A 16,359-nucleotide genomic window follows, 5' to 3' on the forward strand; every position below is an offset into this window, starting at 1 on the left:
TATTTGTAGCATATTCTGCTATATAACTTAAGAATGTAAGAAAAACAATTATGTGTAGTCCTGAAAAAATGCTACACAGACCACTGTCCACTAGACCATTGACTCCTTCCGTATTGCACTCCGTATCGACGCATTCCGTATTGCGACTCAGAATTAAAGCGCCACCGCCTCCGAGTGGGCGGTGTGGCGATCAAACGAAATTAGAGAACACTACTGACTTTCGCCAAACTTCCGCTTCCGTCACCATTTGTCGAAAAATATTTTCGCTCTTCTTATTAGCCTTCTATTACACTCATAAATCATAATTACAGTAATTTCTTATGTAGCTTCAGTCCCGTGAAAAATATCTTCAGTTGACTTTTTATGCGATTTTTTCCTGATATTACGATCTTGAAATGATACGAGATTTTATCCAGTTAATAAAAGCGTAAGTTGCATGTCCGCAAGCAGGTGACGATAACAGCTGAGCGTTGAGAACTTAAGCATGTTCAGAACAAACATTTGGCGCTACGGCGTTGTTGCCGTGATTGACGACAGCGGACGCATTCGTCACGGTATGATCGTCGATCTGGTGGCAGACGGAGGGGACTTCATCGTTGACTTCGACTACCCCGACCACCACGCCGAGCGCGTCCCCCTGGCCAGTTGTGTAGCGCTGCAAAAGCGCTACCCACTCCCCGTGGGGCAGCCTGTTCGCGTCCTCCTTCAACGTCAACCTGACCAGCCGTGGTGTTGGTACTCCGCTCAGCTGCTCGCTCTAATAAAGGACGGATATCTGGCATTTCAGCGTGAATCGGCGTTGGTGGGGGTGTACGCTGATGGAGATACATTTCGCGATGTTGTACCGTGTGGAACAATCTGCGGAGCGGAGCCTTGGTGTCCTCTGACCAAGAAATCGCGTTCAGACACGATTACATACTGTGATGCATATTCCAGAAAAAATTGTATTTTTCGCCAGCATCAGGTGAAACTGCCCAATGAATCTGTACTGTTCAAGTTGACGGAGAAGGAGGGATTTCGGGAAGAGTGGAATAGCTTGACGACGTCGGTACTGGTCCACATCAAGCTCGTGGCTGAAACGCTGCTGATTCGCTACATATCGACGGAGAAGAAGGCATTTGGAGAGGAGCATTGTGTATGTACTGGTATTCGGATCTGCGATTTGCCATACTGCCCCAGAATTTAATTTAATCATTTTTTCGTTTTTTTTTTCATTTTTGGATCGTTGGAAGTTATTCCTACGAGAAAGCTGCTGATTTTTTATGTAATTTTATTTTTTTTATTATCTTTTTATTTTTGCGTATGGAATTGTCTGTATTGATGGATATTGCTTTTACCTTCTACAGATACGGTACTGGCTAATGTCGCCTTTGTCCATTTTTGCCTTTCTTTGTATTCTGGACTTTTTGAGTGGAAATATCTGCGGTTTTTTGCAGAAAAACCTTGTCCTTCGGATAAGTCGTACGTTGAACAGTCCGGAAAGAAAGAAGCTGGCAGGCGAATCCTCGCACGAGAACCGAAAACGCTGCAGACTTGACTGCGATGAAGCACTCCTCCCATCTCCTAAGGTATAGATACTTATTTAATTTTGACAAGAGTTCATTAGATTGCCTTCTGAAAAGTACTGCGGGTTTTCATACACATGGAAAAACTCCAAAAGTATCATAAATTTATTTAATTTGAAAGAAATAGGGATATCTAATACCTGTGATATATGCTAAAATTAATGCTTTTCTTAGGTAGACGCTGCTGTGATAGACGGCAACGATGTACCTTGGCGCGTTCTCCCTATGATTCTCGTATTAGAATCACTCTCCTGCCTTGCTGTGGACCAGCAGATGAAATACCGTCAAGTCAGCCGTGACTGGAACACGGTATTCGCTACGGTTACCACTGCATCGCTACATCTCTATCTCGAGGTGGACTTATCAAGCATCCCCGTTAAGAGACGCCGGTTAGCCTTCACGTTGAGCCAAACCATCACGTCGTCCACCAAAACCCTCATCGTCACGACAGCCGCCGAGAATCGCCGGCAAGCACAGTTCGCGTGCGAAGTGGTGGATTGTGTGGCGCAAGTGATAGCGGCGATGCAGATAAAAATCCCGTTGATTATCTTGTGGCATGTGGCAGCGGATTTCCGTGATTTGATTCCGTACACCCCCGGTTTCACTGATACCGCCTTGTTGCCCTCCAAGAACAGGCAATACCGCGAGCGGCGGTGGGCGTGGGCCGGGGTTTGTGATCGGCTGATGCTGCGGGAAGTGCTGACGTTGGTGCCGTTCGATTGCGCCGGGGAAACGGTACTGGCTGGGTTAAAGAAGTTTTATGCAGTGGAGAAGCACTGCTGGTTGTACGATCACCTTGCGCCCGGCGTTTGTATCGGAGCTGCTCAATGGGATGCGGAGTACAGTAAGCATGTGCTGCGAGTGGCGAAGAGTATTATGAATACGAACACAACGGCTACGTAGCCCGGCTCTTGATACGTCATGTTTGCTAAGTGGTGGTCATGTTGGCTATGTGGTCATGTTTGCTGTGTGGTCCTATTGGTTTGATAAAGATGTATCGGTACGAGCAACTTACGTACTGTGTAAAGCTCACTTCTGATGGCACAATTCTCTTGGAATCTCATGGAAAAATAAAATGCAGAAAGATGTTTTACCACGACAAGTGTGTTCATCGTGTGCGCTGTAATTCATCCAGGAAGCCGGAAGTCGCAAAGAATACTTGATATAATCTCCTTCCCTGTCCTGAGATGACACTGTAGCGAATTCGTTACCAAGCCTTTTGGTCGTGTGTAAGGCAAACGCCAGTCATTTCAAGCCTGGTAAAACCGCAAATTTCGACAGAAGTATAAAATGCGCTACTAAGTGTTGTGCATTTGGCGAAAGCGATTTATAACGTGAATTAGATCGAAAACGATAGAAAGTAGTACTTCAGTACATTGTTACCTGCATTGCTGTGTGCATTGTGTAGCTTTCCGCAACACCATGGTCGGGTCATTTGCAAAATAAACAGCACTAGGTTGACTTACGTACTTCAGAATATGTCAGTATTACGTATTTCTGCTCCGTTTCCAGCTTCTACAGATATCTCGATATATTAACAGAGCTGTTGCGATGGTCGTTCTGGAAGAACATCCGGGTTTGAATGTGTGCTCTGTACAACGGATCGACGAAAAAAGTGTCTGTTTATAATTAGCTGATCTCGCGAAACCTGTCGAAGTTTACCGACTTTTCACAAGTGCTCTAACCACATTTACAACATAGAATTTTAAAAGCACACCTTTTACAGTTTTGTATGCATAAAATCATTACGAGTACAAAAAATTCACAACCGGTATTATAAATCATTCCGCTTTGGTTTTCTTATTGTATCCGGTGGTGCCTGATCTCGGTAGCAAGTGACTGTTATTTTACTGGAGTTTCAAAGAAGTAGCACGTACGTATGTCAAAATCATTTTGCAACAGGGCTAGTCTGCGATCAACCCAGGCGATGAACACACCGGATGGACTCGGCGGCGGTGTTTTGGATGCGCTGATACCGATGGACTGTGTGGCGGAAGTGATTGCGGCGATGCGTATTAAAATCCCGCTGACAATCCTGAGGCAGGTGGTGGCTGATTATCGTGACCTGATCGTGTATTCCGTCAAAGCCTTCGGTGACGGCTGTCTGTCGCAATTAGAAATCGCCAAATACCGTGACCGGCGTTGGACCTGGGTCGGTATCTATAGAATGCTTCGACTACAGAGGGTGCGGATTTTGGCGCCGCGTTACTGCTGCGGACAACGGGTGCTGGCTGGATTAAAAGTGCGTTATGCTCTGAAGAACTATCGGAGTACGGTGCGGATGTACTGCAGGTAAAGAACGGCATCCTGAAGACAAAAACCAAAAAGGATTGTAGTTACTAGAGGGGACACACACAAAATGTCGAAAAAGTGGTTTAATTTACTTCAATAAAATTTCATATGCTCATTGTGCTCAACTCAATGCATGTTGTACGAGCTCCACTGCGTACAACCTTGGGGGCAAATTGTACAGCAGTTGCCCGGATTCTGTGTCACTTTTCTCGGTCACCAGAGACGTCCTGAACATATCCCAGTGAAATGGAATAGCTTGTGCGGTAGTGATGTGATATTTGTTTTTCTCTTTTTCTAATTAATAATTTAGTGCAACTTGATCTTGTGCAGCTGAATTCTTGCACCTTGCTGCGACGCTTTGTACAGTAGTTTTGAGAGTATCATGCATCCAAATTGTCTTCCATTTCAAGGGGGCTATGTCCCGTTGCGAGAGGACACTAAGCCATATGAATACTTCGGGAAGCCGCTAATTTGTAATTTACTTGAAGTGCTCATTCGAAGCGGCGGTAATCGTGACCTTTCAACTCCCATATGGCCGTCGGAACGCTTTATTCAGCTTGCCGGTCGTTTCCTCACTTTTTCGGATATACTGTAAGATGTTATGCAACATCTGCTGGAAGTTCTTTACCATTTCGAGTCGTTTCAATTCGATCGCGAATGCAACCTCCACCAAAACTGCCCGAGATACGCTATCACGGACGTCGGGTCAAATGCGAATCATTATCCGACCAGCGGATTTTTCATGGAGTCATGTGCTGATATGGACTGAGTAGCGTAAACCTCCTCGAAAGAGCCCTTAGCAAAATAAATAGAAGTATACACAGAGGTATATTACGAGTATTATTGCGCGTGAATGATTACTAAATTTTGCCTCTAGCACTACAAAGCTGAATCCAGGCAAATAAATATTCTGCAAGCATGTTGTGTTTCTGGCATGCATTGGCAACAATTATAATATTCGGCTGACAAAATATTTCGATTCCATACTTCCATGCGTATAACATGCAAAGCTCTCTATAATTACGATCTGCTGAAGTGCTCATTCAGTTATCTGTCTTCGCTAGTGAATAATGAAGGGATTTCTTCGAAGGTCATCACTATGCCTGATTGTTTGTATTGCTGTTTTTACCGGTCTCGCTTTCTCGGCTGCTAAACCAAACATCGCCTTGTTAGGATTTACCGGGCGGACCAATGCAACATTCGGTCCCGGCGGCTTTGGTGCTGTTTTGGATAAAGGAGAGGAACTTTTACAAGCCAAGTACGGATCGCAACTGAATTTTACAAGGAAGTTATTTCTGAGTTCCTATCCCATACGGTGCGATGAACTGGAGTCCATTGCGGCAGTGTGGGCGAGCCAGTTTTACTACAGTGCAGAAGCACGGGATATTGCCGGCATGGTGATGATTGGACCAGGTAAACAGTATGAATTCAGCCGTTACAAATTACGACCGTGTACAATATTAACAATTACATAATATTGTACACATATATACATTATATGCATAATACCTGAATTTTGTTGTTTAACTGCTCTTGCTTTTTTTGTGTAGATTGTATCAAGGCCGCAACATCGATAAATTACATGGCTAAAGGTGGGAAAAGGTTGCAATTAAATCGTCCAAACAGGAATTATACCTATGTTATGTGCACAATATACATTTTTTTCAGAATGGAATGTCCCCATATTCAGCCCACAGTAAGCTTCCGTAACAGTATAAGCTTCAATATCGATGTCATTTCGTTCCATGCCCCAATTTTTAATGGCTCGGGTTGGCTCTCCGAATTCTTGTCCACTCCATTTTACAGAACGCAGATGCTGAATTCGGAATTATACGATAACAGGGCACAGTATCCAACATTAACGCGCATTGCTCCGTTCATCCAGGATGATTTGGATAAGGTCATCCGAGCCGTGCTTACGGCGCTCAATCGCACCACAGTGGCATTACTCTGCGATGACGCGTCCATTTATGGCCGCGCGATAGATCGTCAGTTGTCTTCCTTTATTGTGTTATGCCAAGCACTGCGCAGGGGTCTTGAAAAAGACAGGAAGACGGCTCTTGCGCTTTTCTATGCCAACACTGCCAATACATCACATGTCCAGAGAACCCTGGTGAAAGCCACCTCGTTCGCGACAGGTATTTGTAAAAAATCAGAAACTTGCTTTTCATAAGAGCACAGAAATAATTTTGTACCATCCAGCAAAGAAAATGCATTGTTCTTTATTTTAACGCATAAGTTAATAAGGATTATACAAGACGCACGATTACTTACTAGTACTTTTACTCGTACTTATACACGAATTCATGTATAAGTACGAGTAAAAGTATTCGAATACTTTCCGTTTTACTTGTACGCGCGTCGTACTTATACACGATTACTTTCCGTTTCACCGCGGGCCGTTAATTAATGGTCAAAGCTATGCGCAGGAGTTTTGTAATTGTAGGAAACTTTAGTACATCAAAATTTTGTATTTAAAAAAGTTGTACGAACCCGCATTGCACGTACGACGATCGTACATTATAATAATATTATATTAGGCGGCATTCATAAATTACGTCACACAAGTTGGGGGAGGGGGGAGGTCCTGAAAGCGTTACTGTTGTTACAAAGGGGGAGGGGGGTATTAAAAACTTGCAACGATTCTGACGTCACCATGCTATATCTATGGAGGGGTTCTAAATTTGTTACGTAGCGCTCAGGGGAGGGGATCTGAGTTTGTTAGCACTGGTGACACAAGGGGAGAGGGGTATCAGAATGTCGAATTTTTGCGTTACGTAATTTATGGATGCCGCCTTACTAGTATAATAAGTAATCGATCGTACATCGTACATCTGTATTACTGTGCTTAATACACAGTAAGCACAGTAATACAGTAATACAGATACACAGTTACACAGTTATTAATCTGTATTACTGTGCTTATTACTATAATTTCTTGACGATTAATTAAGATTTGATTTTCTTTTGAGTATTGATGGATTTCGGTATTATCTGGACCGTTGAATACCGGTTTTTCTTGTAGTTGATGTAAGTGACGCTCTTGTCGGAACAGGTACGACGGAATCAACAGTCCGGTGATAAAAGGCTCGGCGTTGCGCGCCCTGCAGGGTGACCCCGCCGGAGAGGCCAGTATCCTGCAGCTGACGGAGGCGCTGGACACGTATCTACCGGATCCGCTGCGCGACTACTCCGCGCCCTTCCTCCTCCCCGTGGAATCTTGCTTCTTGGTGCCGAACCGCGGCGCGGTGGCCGTCGGGACGCTGGTGCAGGGCACCATCAAGAAGGGCGACCCGGCCGAGATTCTCGGGCACGGCACGCACCTCAAGACTGTCGTCACCGATATTCAGGTCAGGAAAATATCTCCAGTGTTAGAAAAACTTTTATCGCTTTATTTTTTTTTTTTTTTTCATAATCAGTGCTTTTTGTAAATAATCTTGGGGCGTGCAAGGGATTTATTTTTGAATTTTTTTTAAAATAGTTTCATGTATTTTAGTGGATTGTAATTTTTAATTAAAATCCGCTAAAATTGCCAGTGATTTCCGGGAGTGTCAATAATGTCAGGTTTTTTTCGTAATTGGCTGAATTCGTATTTGATTTATTTTGGAAATAATTTCGGGTGTGGGAATAATTTTGTTTGTTTTGTTTCTTATTCGACTAATTTAGTGGAAATGCAATTACGATTTAATACGGTTGTAATAATTATATCCTTACTGGACAGTTTTGCTCTGAATCGAAATTTAATTGATTTTGAAAAATTATATTAATTTCGGTGTGTAATAATAATTCAGTGTACGTTGTGTGTTCTGCAGAGAATTTATTAATATTATAGTTTCGGTTTATTATTTTTTGGAAGTTGTTCTTGGATTGTTGTTTGTTAGACTTATTTATTTGCAAGTGGTGTCTGTATGTGTAAATAATTCAGTTTATGCCGTTGATGTTTCCAATAATTTGCAGTTTGCTCGTTTTAAAATTGGCCCATTTAAGTTACAATTTCGTTTGGTTTATTTTGTGAAGAATTTACGAGTATTTGAATAGGTCTTCAAGCAGTCCATTCCGCAAGTGGAAGCCGGGAAGAATGTCGGTGTGTTATTACGCGGAATCAAAGCGGCGCAGGTGTCGCGCGGTATGATCCTGGCGCCGCCCGGCCGCTTCACCGCCCACAATCGCTTCCGCGCCCAGATCTACTTCCTCACGAAACATGAAGGTGTGTTGATACGGTTTTCAACGTAATTATACAGTAAAAGCTTTTTCCAGCAGAAAATAATTGGAAAACAAAACTTGCATTTCGTTCATTGGCGCGTTAGGAAAGACGCGGGCGCATTTGAGACAAGAATCGCTTCTGGCTCTCCTCACTGATTAATCATACCGGAAAAACTCGTACAAAAAATATTGTGTACCTTTTTTGTTATAAAAATAAGGTGTAAAAATAATTTTTTCAACGTTTTATTGTTTTTTGGCAGTTTGGAAAATTTTCCGGCTGTTTTGTGCGGATGTGCTTTGAGTGTGCAGTCGATTTCAGATGACTCACTGATCTACGTTTTTCTCAGTTCAGAAAATAAACCGTTTTGGATTTCAGTGCATTAACACACTATTACGGTTTATTTCAGAGCAAAAAATTGTTTGACAAGTAAATCGAAAACCCCTGGAAAAAGAATATAAAATTAAAAAAATTCAAAAATAAGCATTTGTTAATATTTTTTTAGATAATTAAATTACAGAAACAGAATTACCTGCTTTAAATAAGTACAGAAATGAATAGTAGCCTAATAATGTGATTCATATGTCGCTATACTCGTATAAATGAAGAAAATTACCGGTTTGCGAAATTAAAATCGAAAAAAAAATCGAACGATCCGCACTGTTAATAAATTAACATAAAAACTGGGAAAAACACAATAAATTAGTTACATATAGTTCGGCTTTTTGTGTCTGTCTATGGGAAGAAATGAAAAGTAGTTGTAAATATATAAATCAAAGGTTGTATCCTTGTATGTCCTGGGTTTGATTCCTAGGTTGGGTGGATTTTTCTCTCATAAAAATCAAACCAGAAATGTATTTAATTGTCCCCTAGCCTGGTAAGATATCTCCGTTAATGAGTCTGGCTGCTGTAGTTGCAATAATAAAATCAAAATAAACAATCTTGAAGAAAAAATAATTTAACGCAGACCGCGTGCCGTAGGCGGCCGCAGTAAGCCGATCCGCAGCGGCTACGCGCAGCAGCTCTTCTCGCACACCTGGGACGTGGAGACGCGCCTGGACCTCCCGCCGGGCGTGGACATGCTGATGCCGGGCGAGCACAGCGAGGTGTTCGGGACGCTGCTGCGCGAGATGGTCCTCGAACCCAATCAGCGCTTCACGGTGCGCGAGGCCAACAACCAGACGGTGGCCACCGGCGTCATCACCAAACTGCTGCCCAGTGTGCGGGTGGACCGCAGTCTCGGCAAGCTGGACGGCGCGAAGCTGGTCACGGAGGCGGGGGATGTGATGGAGCGGGATGGCGGTGCGCCGAAGAAGGCTGTCGTGCGGAAGGCGCCCAAGACCGCGGAAAAAGCCGCATAATTCCGGGTTGTTTTCGGGATTTTTTTGCGGGTGTTGTTGCCGCTAGTGTGTAGTCATCTGTGAAATGCTGATTCGGGAGAAAATTCAGGAGTAAAAAATTTGCGGAGAAAATGAAGAAAATAATAAATAAATCAACGATAGAAAATTAATACCAATTGTGGGGAAAATAATATGTTACAAGGAATGAACATAATAATTATAGGAAAAATGGTCAATATTACTAGATTAGTAGCACCGATAAATAACATAATTATGACCAACTACAGAAAAGTCTGCATAAATTAGTGCCGATTTTCGGCGCGTTTGATTCGGGAATTTTCGGGGGATTTTAACATATCCCGAACTAATGGTAACTGAACAGTGAACATCACCGGCTAACAACTGCTGCCGATTTATTACAGTAATAATTATTATGGTTAGCCAATTTCCATATAATTGTATGCAGATGATTATCAACCGCATTGATCTGCTTCAGTTGTTAGAAGCGTCAAACGAGCGAATGACAGATTTTATTAGCGACAACGTTCGCTCATGCAATCCGACTAATAAACTACATTATAACAGATCGTTAATAAATGTTCCTGACAACCAACACGAAATGGAAAAACACTGCAGATAAAGCACTGCGAATACGACTTGACAAGTAAAAAATATTTTATCTCCTTCCGATTTGAACACACTGTGCTACCAGCCTATCAATACTGTTGAAACCGAGAGAAAAACACACAGTGCGACGGTGCATAGTCACTTTAGTCAGTGCTGGTCGGCTATAATATTTTACAGCGCGATAATGTGCTGGGCCAGTCGCTGTAACGCCGGTTCGGCGCTGCTCTCGCGGGCGTCGGCATGCTGGTCACGGCGCTCCGGCGGCTGTCCGGGCCGGGCCACCCCCCAGGCGAAGCTGACCCCGTTAAAGAGGAGGAAGGCCGTGTCGTCCTGGGCCCGCTTCACCGGGCGGAAATGCTGCTGCAGCATACGGCCCATAATGGACTGCATGTCGTCCAGGGTCTCCGGGGAGGCGCCGGGATGGCCCATGATGAGGAGGGCCGGGAAGACGCCGTGCCCGCCCGGCAGCAGAATATCCGTCACCTTCTGCAGCACGATCAGGGGGCGCTGCCATGCCGGGTCCTTGCCAATGACGCCCGTGTCCCACCACTCGTGGACGTAGTAGCCGGCGGTGTCCAGGCGCAGGCTGCTCTCCACCGCGTCGCTCCAGGCGAAGAACCATTCCTCTGTCAGCGCCGCATCGTTGCGCAGTGACAAGCCCTGGCGGGCAGCCGCGGTTAAGGGCCCTTTTTCGCTAAGCATAACAGTCAGAAACGTTCAATAATGCAACAACGCCCGCCAATTTGTAACTTCGCTTTACATCGCTGCAGATGTCTGGTTGTAGTGCAGTGGCTTCGATGGCCTGGCTGCAACTGTAAAACGCTTTCGTTACTGATTTCTGACAATCAGATTGCATTATATATATATTGTCTCAATTTCATTAAAAAATTTTTAGTACCCTGGGAGGAATATATTATCTTGCTTAATCGGATGGAGAAAAAAATCGGTTTAATTAGAATAAAAATTTTATACGTCTTAAATGCGCGTTTTCGCATTGGATTACAACGAATCCGGTACTCATTTCGACCAGACAAAGCAATGCCATTTTAACAACCGTAATTTTATTGTCGGAGTCCCATGAAAGGGCTGTCTGCTCCAGGAAGGAAGGATAATAATAATAATAGTAATAATAATGACATCAGCGCGGCTTACCCAGCGCACACCGCGGCCATTTCGTGATCAGGATTATTTTGGAAGATTTCATCGAGGAAACGGTCTGCTGTCGGTTTCATCTGGAAAACCGAGACACCCAGTTATCAATCATCAACAGTAGAATGATTAGCGAATTTTTTAGATTAGCACAATATATATAACACAATACTTAGTTAATTGCACGCATATATGCTTAAACACTTTCCACATTCTCCGCACTATTAAAATTCTGCACAATTTTCCACATTTTAATAGTTCAAGAAAAACAGTGATTTGGGATGCATACACTGTCACTTTCCGGGATGATGAAGCGTTTATACTTTTCAAGGATTTCATCGCGCCGATCCGGATCGTGCGGGTACAGGGATTTCTTGGCCAGCGTGACCAGCATCTCCCGCCGCAGGCGCATGCCCAGCCGCGAGTGCAGATCCACTTCCGGCGTCTGTCAAATCATCACCGTGTCCGTAGTACTGATAGCAATTAACGACCGACTTTTATTTCAATTTGTTTTAATTTAATTGCTATTATTTCACATTTATTTACTGCTAAAATTTGTTATTATTTATTCAGGAATTTTATTTTTCTTTTTTTTATTTACAGGAAATGTGGTTATTCTTAGGAATTCATCCCACAAAAATTAGGGAGAAAATCCCGGTATTAAAATTAAAAGCGCTGAGCGTGCCAGCGTACCTGGAGAATGTAGTTGTCGAAGCCAAATGCGGCGACAATGCGCTCGAGCGTGGTGTGGGTGACGATGATGAGGTAGTGTTTGTCCAGGATTTCACTGTAGAACGCCGTCTCCCGCAGATGCGGCATCCACCACCGCGGCGTCCTGTCGAAATTGATAAACAATTCGTTATTTTTTTTAATAAATCCTTTTACGCACACACTCCGATAAAACATTGTAAGTTAAATCGCAATAATCTCGGAAACCCGGATCCTGGAAATCCAACGAGAATCTTGGGTAGTATTTTCCGGCAAATTTTAAATTTAATCTTTTCGGTTTTGTATCATGTAAACCATATTCAATTTGTCTATAATATTATAAATGTATTTATAATTTTAATCATCATTATTAGAACTTGTTTTATGCATTTTAGATTACTGGTAATCTGCAGTAAACTGTAAATAACACTTTTCTCTGGATTCTGGAACAATAATCCAAAATGGGTCTGATACGTTTATTTAAGCGTTGCTTGATGTCAGTTTAATTTAATTCTCAATTATCTTAATTAATTTGCCGCAGCATTCAACAAAGAAACCCGAGAAACCAGAAAATTCTGATGTAAAATGACAGTTTACCTGACATGGTTTTTGCTGCGCTTGGTGAAGCCCTTGAGGATCCCCTCCCCGCCCCACAGCCCCAGATGCGCCTCGGGGGGCATCATGGGGCGGACAGGTTGGTCTTCATCAATCTGGCTCCTATCAACACGCAAACCATCCGTCAGAACCGTCTAAACCCGTCTGCATTCTGCAACGCTCTACACACTGCAAGCCCGTAACCGCGGGCGGTTGCCGCGTACACACACACTCCCTTACGTAATGCCCGTTTCGCGGTCGTAGACGTGGGGGCGCTCCGATACCCGATATTGAACGGGATGTGACTGAAAATTGGGGGCCAATGTGTAGGCGCGCTGGTAGTGTGGAGGGGTTTTCTCCAGTCCGTTGATGAGATCGACACGGCTGCGGCTGAACTGATCGCGCATCACCACCAGCTTCTCCAGGGTCGGGCCGCGCAGCCAATATGGGACGCGCATTTTCTGACCGTGAAGCGATAAATCACGGCAGATATCCGTCAAATAATCAGCACAAACTGCACTTACAATTCAGATTTGTGATGGACGTTTTAGCTTTCTACTGCACATCAAAGTGCAGAACGAAAAACTGGGAATCTGGAAAGCGAAAATCAAAGTACCAAAAATTTCCATTGACAGGAAAATCACTCACGGTCAGCAAAATATGATAAATTTGCTGATTTCTATTCCAAGCTGCCCACCCTGGGCGGTAGACCTGTACGACACTTCCACCGTAAGATTTTCGAATTTCGATTTCCGACTGCGCTTGTTGACTTTCAAAGCAGTGCTTTTCGATGCCAAAAACATTTTTTTTCTTATGGAATTTGTCTAGAAAATTTAATAAAATAAAATTCTTACTGCTGGCTAACTTCACCTTGCTTAAAGACTGTGTGCACTGTGCAACGATTTAATTTTAATATTGATGCATTCAATATTTACTCAAGTTTTTGTATTGATTTGATGTTTTGCTTAATTTTTTAAAATAAATAATGCAAATCGAAATTTTTATTACCACCGTTAATTGTGATGCTACATACTCCAGACGCATTCTTAATTATTTTGATGTTTCCACAGTCTTAGACAGGCGTAGACACCGCAGGTTCCGCTGATTTTTAATAATTTTATTTTCTGACATTGATAAACACAAAACGTAAAACAGCAGCGTGATCAGATTTCATTCGGCCTGGATGTTGCCGCGTTCGGAAACGTAGATTCCGTCTAAGAATTTGCGGATGTCCTTGTTCTTCACGGTGGTCGATTGCTGGATGCGGGCAGCTGCAAATGAAAATCAAATAATTATTACGCTATCGAACAATTTTGAAAAACACCGGAATTTAACCGGGAAAAAGCTAAATTATTGGGAATTTAAAAAATAAAAAGCAACAGCAATCCACATTAAAAATGGAATTTACATGATTTAATTTACTGATCTTTACCAATTCCTTTCATCCTGTTTTTTTTTAATAACATAAGTGGTAAGTGGATAAAGCAGAAAAATATACATTTTAAAATCAGCAGATAAGACCGGAAAACACAAATCCAAAAGCAGAAAAATAATACACGTTGTGTCATAACAAAATTACAAATAAAATAAATACCGAAAAATTCTGCAAAACTCGTAGCAATTTTCCAAATCTAGCCGGCCCATTTATTAGAAAGCCCGAATGAAAATCGCTACAATGACTAAACAAACAAAATAATAATTCCGCAAAATCCACTGGCATTTTTCCAAATTTAAGGAGACCAAGATAATAAAAAAATTCGAGAAAAAATCGACAAAATGGTTAGAAAAATAGAAAATAAATGTACCTGACTGTGAAACGAGCTCCAAATCGATCCCATCAATGATCAGTTCATCCTTCTGATCGGGGGAATTGACGCAGGTCACACCGTCGGCCATCGCCACCGTCCGGACGATTTTCTCGCCCAAGAAATTGCGGATTTCCACCATGGAGTTCTTCTGGATGGCCGTGCAGTTGATGGGGAAATGCGCGTACACCGCGCGCATTTTATACCGATAACCCTGTGAAAAAATCCATTACTCCCTTTTTCACGTGAAGAAATCCAAAAGGAAGGGATTTACCAGCGTCACTCCCTTGATCATGTTCTCGATGTGCGAGCACACGGTGCGGACGGCGGCGAGCTGCTTGCGCACCCCGAACCACTTCTCCACCCGCACCCGCTTCTTGCCCACCTTGTACATGTCCACCTGGATGTGGCCGAAATTGCGCACGAGGGTGCCGCGTTTGCCCTTGACGGTGACGGTGCGTTTGGACACGCTCATTTCAACTGCAACGACAAGCAAGAACATCCATCACACGGGGTACTTCGTTTGGCGTATGCACACGGCGCCCTGTTCACAGTATATCAGGTATCATGCGCTGAACAGAGAACTCTCCAGATCAGCCGCATTGCTGAATAAAACTCCTCACGCACCATCTTGCGGGACGACGACGTCTTGATGCGACTGGAGGGTCTTCATGATGGATGATCACAAAAAGGAGAGGGAAGAGATATTCCTGACAAAATAAAGGCTGGTGTTGAATCCATTGGGGAAGTGGGATAGTTGTCAGAAAAAGTCAGAAAACTACGCGCAGAATTCAGAGCTGAGTCGACGATACGGAGTGGACGTACGCTGAAGCGTGCTACGCTACGCTTCCGCCAGTACTACGCGCATTGTGCAGTCCAAAAGGAGGCGCATTATCAAACGTTCAGTATAAACCATATCATAAAGTGCAACGTTGAGCAGGAATTTGCGAAGCTAATGTGTTTTCTGTGTGCGACGGTTTCTGCACGTTGACGTGTCATATTACGCACGGAATACGGTTTCAAGTAAAATTCTCAATTATGTAGAATATTATGTTAATCACTTTAATTTTTTCCTATGGTATAACCTGTTTAGCAGTACAACAAAAACAGCCAAAAATGTCAACAATATTAATATATTAAAATCTTGCCATTGAATTATTTTGACGTTTCGTCAATGGACCCCGCACAGGAACGGCAGTCAGGAGTTGCTTATGTGACTGTGCGCGTGGGCGGCAGTCATAGCGCCAGGAATCAGGATACACCGCGCGCGCACAATTACGTCACAGCGGTCAAGCGTTGCTCATATATATGCGTTACTCCGACCCGATGCCGGCCGAACAGATCGCCTAAAGGCGATAACGCCGGCTAAGAGGGACACTGTTGTGGTGGCCACGTCACCGCTAATTAAGGCACAGCGAGGATACTTCCTGATTCATCTTCGTCGTCCAACAATCTGCACATTAAATTTCTTACCGTCAGTAGTCGAATATATTATTAAATGAATTCATAATAATAAAATTCCACAAATTTGATTATTATTATTGGAAATTTTTTTACGGATTTCGGAACAAAAGTGTCAAATATACTGCACAATTATGCCGGCCATTATCCATCACCCATGCATGGCGATCTGCACTGCGCTCACGCGTATGCGCCCGCGCATGCTCCAAGCAGAACACCAACTGTCCTCCCGCTTATTTCCATCAACTGCGGCCCGGCCGCACGGCAACGTAGACACCGTCGGGCACGGGGATCCCGGGAAGAACACGGTTGTACCGGCCGTCCCGCGGGAGTGGATGCGCCGCGGCGGCGCGCAGTTCGTGACGTACGATCAGATCGACAAGGCCCTGGAGGAGATTCGGAGCGGGAACACCATCCATATCGCCCATATCGGGAATAAAACCACCAGATACAGCTGCGCATATACGGACGCTCCCGGGCACAAGGATGTCGCTAAGGAGACGTGGGTGCATTTTTCTCACAAATTAAAAAATTAAATAACAATGGGGAAAATTTAATAATTATTTACCATTTTTTTGGGAATTTTTGAAAATTCTCTCGGTTAATAAAAAATAGCA

At 43.5% G+C, this 16,359-nt stretch overlaps 4 protein-coding genes across 4 annotated transcripts; 2 read left to right on the forward strand and 2 right to left on the reverse strand.

The window, feature by feature from the left end:
- The first annotated feature begins 286 nt into the window (after window positions 1-286).
- LOC129595417 (uncharacterized) lies at window positions 287-2,814 on the forward strand. The gene is made up of 4 exons (XM_055492423.1): window positions 287-427; window positions 493-1,135; window positions 1,437-1,568; window positions 1,740-2,814. The coding sequence occupies exons 1-4, from the start codon at window positions 396-398 to the stop codon at window positions 2,466-2,468; spliced, it is 1,536 nt and encodes a 511-aa protein (XP_055348398.1). The 5' UTR covers window positions 287-395; the 3' UTR covers window positions 2,469-2,814.
- A 1,992-nt stretch (window positions 2,815-4,806) lies between these two features.
- Window positions 4,807-9,551, forward strand: LOC129595379 (elongation factor Tu-like). The gene is made up of 6 exons (XM_055492374.1): window positions 4,807-5,270; window positions 5,408-5,449; window positions 5,526-5,553; window positions 6,913-7,207; window positions 7,896-8,064; window positions 9,040-9,551. The coding sequence occupies exons 1-6, from the start codon at window positions 4,928-4,930 to the stop codon at window positions 9,417-9,419; spliced, it is 1,257 nt and encodes a 418-aa protein (XP_055348349.1). The 5' UTR covers window positions 4,807-4,927; the 3' UTR covers window positions 9,420-9,551.
- Window positions 9,552-9,746: 195 nt separating this feature from the next.
- On the reverse strand, window positions 9,747-13,097 carry LOC129595408 (uncharacterized). The gene is made up of 6 exons (XM_055492410.1): window positions 12,717-13,097; window positions 12,480-12,599; window positions 11,868-12,009; window positions 11,464-11,619; window positions 11,178-11,257; window positions 9,747-10,719 (listed from the first exon to the last, which is right to left on the reverse strand). The coding sequence occupies exons 1-6, from the start codon at window positions 12,932-12,934 to the stop codon at window positions 10,197-10,199; spliced, it is 1,239 nt and encodes a 412-aa protein (XP_055348385.1). The 5' UTR covers window positions 12,935-13,097; the 3' UTR covers window positions 9,747-10,196.
- A 471-nt stretch (window positions 13,098-13,568) lies between these two features.
- LOC129595413 (60S ribosomal protein L9-like) lies at window positions 13,569-15,082 on the reverse strand. The gene is made up of 4 exons (XM_055492418.1): window positions 14,909-15,082; window positions 14,556-14,761; window positions 14,282-14,495; window positions 13,569-13,747 (listed from the first exon to the last, which is right to left on the reverse strand). The coding sequence occupies exons 1-4, from the start codon at window positions 14,952-14,954 to the stop codon at window positions 13,647-13,649; spliced, it is 567 nt and encodes a 188-aa protein (XP_055348393.1). The 5' UTR covers window positions 14,955-15,082; the 3' UTR covers window positions 13,569-13,646.
- Between the last annotated feature and the right edge of the window lie 1,277 nt (window positions 15,083-16,359).

This window comes from Paramacrobiotus metropolitanus, unplaced genomic scaffold (assembly GCF_019649055.1).
Source record: "Paramacrobiotus metropolitanus isolate TYO unplaced genomic scaffold, Prichtersi_v1.0 Parri_scaffold0000077, whole genome shotgun sequence".
In the NCBI taxonomy this organism is placed as follows: domain Eukaryota; kingdom Metazoa; phylum Tardigrada; class Eutardigrada; order Parachela; family Macrobiotidae; genus Paramacrobiotus; species Paramacrobiotus metropolitanus.

Coding starts and splice junctions, on each gene's coding strand:
- LOC129595408 (XM_055492410.1), bottom strand. CDS start 12,934: ATGCGCGTCCCATATTGGCTGCGCGGCCCGACCCTGGAGAAGCTGGTG. Junction 12,600..12,716: donor GACCGCGAAACGGGCATTAC/GTAAGGGAGTGT, acceptor GCGTGTTGATAG/GAGCCAGATTGATGAAGACC. Junction 11,258..11,463: donor TCATCCCGGAAAGTGACAGT/GTATGCATCCCA, acceptor TCGGTTTTCCAG/ATGAAACCGACAGCAGACCG.
- LOC129595413 (XM_055492418.1), bottom strand. CDS start 14,954: ATGAAGACCCTCCAGTCGCATCAAGACGTCGTCGTCCCGCAAGATG. Junction 14,762..14,908: donor CGTCGTCGTCCCGCAAGATG/GTGCGTGAGGAG, acceptor TTGTCGTTGCAG/TTGAAATGAGCGTGTCCAAA. Junction 13,748..14,281: donor GGAGCTCGTTTCACAGTCAG/GTACATTTATTT, acceptor TTTCATTTGCAG/CTGCCCGCATCCAGCAATCG.
- LOC129595379 (XM_055492374.1), top strand. CDS start 4,928: ATGAAGGGATTTCTTCGAAGGTCATCACTATGCCTGATTGTTTGTATT. Junction 5,271..5,407: donor CATGGTGATGATTGGACCAG/GTAAACAGTATG, acceptor TTTTTTGTGTAG/ATTGTATCAAGGCCGCAACA. Junction 5,554..6,912: donor GTCCCCATATTCAGCCCACA/GTAAGCTTCCGT, acceptor TTGTCGGAACAG/GTACGACGGAATCAACAGTC.
- LOC129595417 (XM_055492423.1), top strand. CDS start 396: ATGATACGAGATTTTATCCAGTTAATAAAAGC. Junction 428..492: donor TTTATCCAGTTAATAAAAGC/GTAAGTTGCATG, acceptor AAGCATGTTCAG/AACAAACATTTGGCGCTACG. Junction 1,569..1,739: donor CACTCCTCCCATCTCCTAAG/GTATAGATACTT, acceptor TGCTTTTCTTAG/GTAGACGCTGCTGTGATAGA.